General features: G+C 38.2%; 1 protein-coding gene across 1 annotated transcript in view; it reads right to left on the reverse strand.

Moving 5' to 3' along the window:
* The window catches only part of cntln (centlein, centrosomal protein), an 80,652-nt gene extending 72,712 nt beyond the window's left edge, over window positions 1–7,940 (reverse strand). Inside the window, exons 1-4 of the mRNA XM_023428191.2 lie at window positions 7,659–7,940; window positions 7,275–7,362; window positions 3,259–3,347; window positions 1,419–1,503 (exon numbers count right to left, since the gene is read on the reverse strand). Of these exons, the coding sequence (XP_023283959.1) occupies window positions 1,419–1,503; window positions 3,259–3,347; window positions 7,275–7,355 (255 nt within the window). The 5' untranslated portion in view covers window positions 7,356–7,362; window positions 7,659–7,940. The remainder of the gene's footprint in view (window positions 1–1,418; window positions 1,504–3,258; window positions 3,348–7,274; window positions 7,363–7,658) is intronic.
* Between the last annotated feature and the right edge of the window lie 217 nt (window positions 7,941–8,157).

An 8,157-nucleotide genomic window follows, 5' to 3' on the forward strand; every position in this document is an offset into this window, starting at 1 on the left:
GGGTATATAACTTTTAACTTATCTTCTACATTTATCGTACTTTTGCGTATTTAAAATGTTCTTATGTATATGATTTATTATTAATATGTTGAATGTTGCACTATTAGCTCAACAAGGCAAATTCCTAGCAATGTTTATTGTAATGACAATAAAGTTAACTCAACTCAACTCAGCTATTAAAGATCAATTAAGTCTTCACAATAGCCTTATTGAAATGAAGCAGCCTTCACTCAAATCAAATCCCATTCAGCATATGAATGAACTATTTTTGAACAATAACATTCCTGGTGAAACCAAGGTCTGATATTAATGTAAAAAAGATAAGTGTTTCAGTATTTCATTTCCCAAGTGGCATATACAGTGTAGCAAATGTCAAAAAAGTCTTTGTATGCTAGAGGAAGCTGGTTTTTTTTTTTGCATTGACACAAAATAATAAAGCCATCATTTTACTTCATCATATAATCTTGTCTTGTACAAAATGTCTGTTCCACAGTAAGTTTATGATACATTTCTCTTATATTGTAGAGCAGCCAATCCTCCCTGACTCCATTGCAGTGCCAGCACAGTCCTATCCAGAGGTCATACAAATGAAGGCTGGGAGATTGCTTTCAAGTTGGCTGTCGTGGCCACTAATGCATCCGTCAGACTTAAGAACTGATTGAAGCAGAATGTTCATAACACACCCACAACAAGAGGACCATACCCATCAAGAGGATTATGCCATATTACTTAGGAGTCCCTGCACTTATGAGATGTTTCATTCACATCTGTTGGAAACCTGTGAGAAAGTGCACTAGGTTGGCTGACTGTACCATTTTACTGCCCTCAAACTAGCACTGAAATAAAGTTTGATATAATCACATATCTTGTGCTTCTATGAGCTACTACTATGACTACTGTATCGACTGGTTCAGTGGTAAAATGGCTGGGGAAGGCACTGTAAAAAAAAAAAAAAAAAGACACTGGCAAGTTGATGACTCCATTACAGCCAGTCTCATTAGGAACGAACACGATTCTGGATGAGAGACGCTAATGAAGGGGACTGACAGATGCTTCAGTGAAGGGATGATGATTTGGAGTAAATTACATTAGTGATGTCATTATCGTTAGCCATCATACCATCAAGAAATATTACTCAAGGGGGGATGCAAAAGAAAGCAGGTAAGAGGGAGAAAGAGCTTGAGGTGTTCAATTAAAAACACACACAGATTCTGTTGGTTATGAATTTTTCTATGATTTATTTACATTTAGCTTTTATAGTTTCACTTGATATTTAAGCAAGCTACTAAACATGTGTTTGTAATGACAACAGGTGAGAGAGGACCCTGTAAACCCCCCCCCCCATTATGTCACTGAGATCTAACGGGTGCTTCTTTAACACAAAAAGTTACAACCTGCTGGACTAAACTGTACTGTACCTGTTCCAGCTCCTGTATTGTGTAGTCTTTGGACTGAAGGATCTCCAACACTTTCCTGTCCTTAATTTCAGCTTTGTGCTTCTCACTAGAAGTAAGAGAAAAGGAAAACAAATAACCATAGTGATCTACAATTGAGTGACTTGAGGGTGTGGAGTTAGAACAATTGGGGAATGCAAAGTACATCCTCACAGATACCAACAGATACCCCACCTTTAAAAAAGAGCCCATATCTCCTTTTTTATATATATGATATACAGTATATAGAAAGCACAAATACAAGCAGAAATAGCAATGGTTTGAATATACAATATTTTTAGTGAGTGTTATGTCTGATGTCATTCACGATCTTTCAATGGTGTCTTACAAAATGTGGATTTCCAACTATAATTTCAACTGCTCTAACTAGCAAATAATTCACATCCCATTACATACAAGCAAGGTTATTTTTACCCTTATCAAATTTAGTAATGCTAAACTTTAAGAAAAGTGTTTAGAAAAGGTTTGCTCACTCATTTGTTATTACAGTGCTGCAGCACCAAACTCTGAACTTTTGTCTCATGCCCACTAGTGCCTCTTTTATCATAATGAACTTTTAGGGAGACAAAAACAAGGCATCAATTGGGGACCTGTTTGTTTAAACTGCTTTAGGCCACCAGGGGCTCTCCATTCCCTCCACTCATCACTTGCTCCTTTTACACCTCCCATCTTCGAGGCCTTTTTTCTCGTCTCTTTGCTTCTTCTGATCAGCCCTCTCCCCTGGTAGACACTGAAATAAGTATCCGGTGTCCCTGGAGGAGCTGGAACGTAGGCCGCCCTAGCTACATCTCCTCGTATATTGGGCTGTGTTCACCATGTCCTGAGCAACCAACCAATCACTCTACAAGATCCGCACAGGAAGGGGAGGGGTGGGTGAATGGCAATTCCCAATAGGCACCAGCGCTTGACTGGAGTCGACACAATTACCATGTCAATATTCTCCTGCGCATCAGGTGATACAATACAGATACACTCTCTGGATGCATGTTCCCCCACCAGTCTCAGCAGAGCAACATACTTTGATGAGTTTCCTAAGGGGCTATAAAGGAACTGAAGAGGGTGTGGAGAAGAAATGAGAGGCACAGGTACTGAGGAACTCTCTGCACACTGCTGCACTGTGTTTTACCCCTATTAAGGGTCTAGCAACAACTGACAGACCTCAAAAAGTATGTGATATGCACCCATGACAGAGAAAATATCATTCTAATGCATCCCCAAAAGAAAAAAACTCAGTAAAAACTGAAGTACTGAATGAAGCTTTATACTAATGTCAATGGTATTTGGAACAAGTGGAAAAAACAACTGAATAGGTGTTCAAACTGAAGTGATACATGCATCAAAAACAATTTAAAGTCAAATATTTTTTTTCCTAATATGGGAAAATTTATTCAATTTTTCCAACAGTGCAGCTGGGCAGCTTGAACCTCCCTCCATCCTTTCTGAAAGTTCCCATGCCACTGTTTTTCATATAACTTAGCCACCCTGCAAAAGAGGTCATATTCAATCTCACAATTTATCCGATAAAGACAAGTATTTGGCAGGAGTGTTTCAACTGTCCAGTATGGGAGCGGCAGAGGAAGAGTGTTTTCATTAAAAGGGTTTCCATGGTTGAACTGCTAGACCGGGGATAAGAAGGCTTAAATCAGCATCTGCACCAGATTCCGTCGTAACCCCAGTAGAATGGCCAAGGTGCCTTAAACACCCCTTGAACGACTTTCACACATATTTCTCCTCACTTGTAAGATAAAGGAATTTTCAGCTGTTGAGCTTCTCAGGTAGCACTTTTAAAGATGAATCTACTCACCGCTCAACCACCAAACTGACAGCCTGGGTCAAGTCTGGATTTGCCACTTGCAGGCGTTTCCATAGGGACCACACAAACTCCTTGTCTGCCTGTGGAAATAAAGGATTTCAGCAAGTCAACAGCTGTTATTCTTAATTGAGATAAATAGCTTTTGATAAATATGTCTTAAAATGCAGCAAGGCACACAAGAAAAGCCACAGCACATCTAAGCTTTTCTCACTAAAAAACAAAAAATTAAATATGATGCTCAATGACATTAGCATACGACATAAGGGGTAGTCAATCAATAATTTAAACATCTTGTACAAAATAGTTTTTGATCTGGCCTGCCCCCTCTAATCATGAGCCTCTCTTAACAGGAATCTCCATGGCTGAGATGTGACCTTCGACTCAAGGGGAGCAAACATTGACACTTGTCATTATGCACTATTTATGACTGGGGAGAGCTGGGATCCAAATCAAAACACAGCAGTCGAGCTTGTATTTTCTTTATTAATCAATTGCTCTCTGGATATGTTTTCCACTACAGCTCCAAAGTAACTAGCCCCAAAGAAACTCAAAGCTGATGACAGAGAGAGTCATCTTCAAGTAGAAAAACCCAGCCAGCCCCTGACACATTTCCAATTCAAATTGTCTCGCTGGTTTTTCAAACATTTTTAAAGTACATTACATTTAATGAGGGACATCTAAAAACTACATTTTCTGACATTAAAAGACAGAATTATACCAAATCGACTTAATATAAAATTATCTGATAAATTATGTTCACATCATCATAAGATAAAAGTCATCCCTCCCACTGGAATCTACTGGTCTCCAATTAGTATATGAATTTTAACCCCCTTTTCAAAAGTGTCTAATCAATTATTTACTAAAATGGCAGAAGCAGACCTTGATAAGACCATGAGTTGAACATATAAAGTGGAAGGACTGTAGATCTCTGTCTCTGTATCCATTTGTATGTAAGTGTGTGTGTGTGTGTATACAGAGTGGGAATAGGGTGAATGGGGATAGAGATCTCACCAAATCAACCCTGCAATGCAGCTAACGATGAAATTAAGCAGCATGGTTGACTTGAAATAGGTGGTCTCCCTCTGCCTGGCCTTTGGCTGCCATTAGCCAATCCAGAGACAAGTGTTCAGTCAGGACCCTCATCAAGAGCTCTCGTCTGACGTATGTGTACTTAAAGATGCATTGAATGTGCGTTTGATGATCGCTGAATTATTCATCTTGAATCTAGACACTGAAACACCATGGGCTAAACATACCAAAAAGAAGCACTGGAATTCAGCCACATATTAATAAAATTAGCATGGTCTAGTAGGAACATTTGCTGGCCGACAGATGAGACTCTTTGTAGTTAATGGCTGTCCTGAAGTACATCTTGCCAGAGACTTAAGACATCAATGGTATTCTAATGCCACTACTTAAATGGTACAGTGCACAACTAAAGGTCCCTATTAGATAGACAGAATCACTGATGGCCTGCTTTAGACAAGACCACCAAGGATGGTTTCAATGTCAGTTTAATGTAAGGCAGCAGGAACTGTCAGTGTGAAGTGAACAAAGTATCACTGGTAAACTTGTAGCACTTTAATGTAGTGCATTACAACTGAAAGAAACATTTTACATGGGCGAAAAAGTGAAGAGTTGCTCTCATTTGCATGTCAAAATGTTAGTAAGATAAAGGCCAACTTAGTGATACTCAGAGATAAGAAATTTGTAATATGAAAGTTTTTTTTGGTGACAAAGTGCATGTTTATTAGATTGCCCCAATATTGGAAACACCTGAGCTAACATTCAACACCTATTTTCTTTGTTACATATAGTTTACAAATAATGTTTCATAATTGAAATTTATCACAGGCCACTTTGATAACCCTGACGAGATATATGCATCGTTATTAGACTGATAATACAGTGACGTAAAGCTGATTCTTAAAATGTGCTTTTTATGATGTCTAGAGCATTTTAGCTATCAACTTTTAAAACCCAATACTAGTGAATAAGAAGCAAATTAAGTTTTTATTGAATTACAAAGGTGTACAGTGCATGGATTTGACCCTCAGGTGGCCTATACTTGTAACTCTTACAAATTATGGAATGAAGGTGTGAAACGTTGCTTTCTGAGTAGATTTAGAAAGTTAATTTCAAAAGTCAAACTAAACTTTATACACAGGATAAATAGTAACAGGCACACGTGCAGTTACAGTCAAACAGCACCACAGCGAATGTTCCTGCCCCATGTGTTCGGTGGTAACTATAGTCTAATAAAGACTCAAATGTAACACATCATCTGAACCCCACAGTTGTCTACATACCTGTATAGCAAGGTAATGTGGATATGCAAAGTGAGTACTGCTGGGTTCAGTTCACTCATGTTATTAGGCACCACCTAGTGGCGAGTATGCAAGGACACCCTCCCTCAATCACTGACTTACAAAGTGAAAAGGAAATGATCTCAAATCTGTCCATAAGCACTTTCTGTATCTGTGCATTTGTATTTATCTGAACAAATACAAAATGGAGGTGTGTGGGGGGGTGTCAATTTACTCAAATGTACTCTGGAGGCAGATATTTTCTGCACACCATTTACTGTCTTCATTGAACATTCAATAAAGTACTGATGTCAAGATATTTGCATACTTTTGGAACAAAAGAGTAATAATGAACAATTAAAATACACTGCAATTAAACTCATCTTTAAATCACAACATACCATGAAATGAAATATGCTTTTCAATTCCAACCATCAACTGCTGGTCATAAGTTCATTGTTTTTGGGTAAAAATTAGTCGAGCTGAAACAGACACGGCTGAATGATGTACTTCCTAACATGCATTGTTATCTCCCCAGAAATCCTTATTGTCTTTAATGATTTTAAATGTTGAAGGCATGCTCTGTATTTAGGCCTATCTTAGGTGAATCAGATGTCTTTGTCTGATCAATAATGAAATGAAAATAATGGTAATTACAAATGAAATGGTTTGAAATCTAATAAAGCGGACGGAGATCAAACAGTGAAAAGAGGGGAAAAAAAGCAATTTTTACACTGACAAGAATAACATGTTTCATTCATTGCTTCACCAGGCCCATGAAATGCTTATGTGAAACAACAGTTCACATACTAATTAGAGTCAAATGGCAAATAGTATTCACCTTTATTGCTGCATTAGTGTACAGTCAGAGACTTAGATTGTACCTCACAGTGAGATAATCACAGTGGGGCAGTTGAACATTTGAACACTTTAAAAAACTTAACTAGTGAGCTGAACAATTGCCAACATGTCTAGACATTTGCTGATTGAACTTACTCACTTATACGGAAGCCATTTGTGTTTCTTATAGAGATGGCACAATTGGTCGTTCAACCGATTAGTCGACCGACAGAACATTAACAGGCAACTATTTTGATAATTAAATGGTAGTTTTAGTTATTTTTCCAGCAAAAATTTCAAATAATTTGTACAGAACAGAACAGGACAGGACATTTGAAGATGCCATTTTGGTCTGTGGGAAATTATAACAGACATATTCCACTAACTACTGTCATTTTATTGACAAAGCAATTAATCAAAAAAATAATTGGCAACTTAATCAATAATGAAAATAATGGTTGGTTGCAGCCTTCACATACAGCAGGTAACAGAATGCAGCAGTGTGTACATGTCACTCCTGGACTCAGCTGACGGTTTACTAGGTACGTCTAGCTAAACTAATGCAGTCTCATACAACAGTCCTGAAAGAAATCCTACCTCCATGAAGGTTATAATGTTAAGTTTGTGCTTCATCTATTTGAGATACTTGTTTTAATTTTGAGGGATGGGTTCAATAACAGAAACACCTGTCTGTATAATGCAGTACAACATCATACAGTTGAATTATCACCACTCTGAAAAATGTAAATAAACATTATATCTTTAATGAAGTTTGAGCTTATTGCAAGACTGTCTAATTAGTTTAGCTAGGTGTACCTAATAAACTGACAGCTGAGTGTACAGTACATTCATACATACCTGGCATTGCGTTAGCTCATCTGATAAACTCTTCACTTGCTCCTCCAAAAGCAGGATACGAGTGTGGTCTTGGGAGGACATTTTGGGACTGAAAGCAAAGCAGGGAGCAAAATAAAAACTGATATCAGTTTGGTGTCTCTCATAACAGCAGTAACACCTGTAGCAGTGGAGAACAAGATCATACAATCGGCAATATATGGGCTTGTAAGACTGTTCGTGACACTGTTAATATGGAAACGGGTTTAATTTATCTTGTTGAAAGCAATACAGGCAGCGGATCTATATTTTTAATCTGACGTTAGCTACTGTAGCACACTTGCAGGACGACACAAGTAAACTCACTGGAAGGCTATTTAGTAAAAGTGAACACAGTTTATCTCTTACCTGCTTTAATAACTCGCTAACCAGGCCGCTATCAACACGGTATGAGCAGTTTTGACGTTACAACACAAGACACTGCTACTGGAGCTAACTTTGCTAACGTTAGCCACTTAACAAACATTAATATTTTTCGTTTTTTGTCCGCTGTCAGCAGTTTTCAGCGTCCCGGACAATATCGCGACATGCTTCAACGAGAGCATATTTAACCATCCACTATAAACAACTTACTGAAGCTTTCTTTTCTACAAATACTAAACACACTTTCCTAGTCAGTAACACTGTTGTCAATAACGACCAAGAAGCTTTCCTCCTTTCAAACAAGCCCGCTGTTTTCCGTTTCACGTTATTTTACGACAGTTGCTTTTCATGTACGGCGTTATGATCCGAAGGTACTTTGGGTTTGAACGGTTGGTTCAGGGACCATAAGCGGTCTTCTTGATGGTTTTGAGTGGTGCATACGGTTGTATGCAAACGTTTGGGAATCTGGGAAACTTTTCTTCAG

The sequence above is a fragment of the Seriola lalandi genome, unplaced genomic scaffold (genome assembly GCF_002814215.2).
Source record: "Seriola lalandi dorsalis isolate HSWRI2012SDOR001 ecotype SW California unplaced genomic scaffold, Sedor1 jcf7180002054872, whole genome shotgun sequence".
In the NCBI taxonomy this organism is placed as follows: domain Eukaryota; kingdom Metazoa; phylum Chordata; class Actinopteri; order Carangiformes; family Carangidae; genus Seriola; species Seriola lalandi.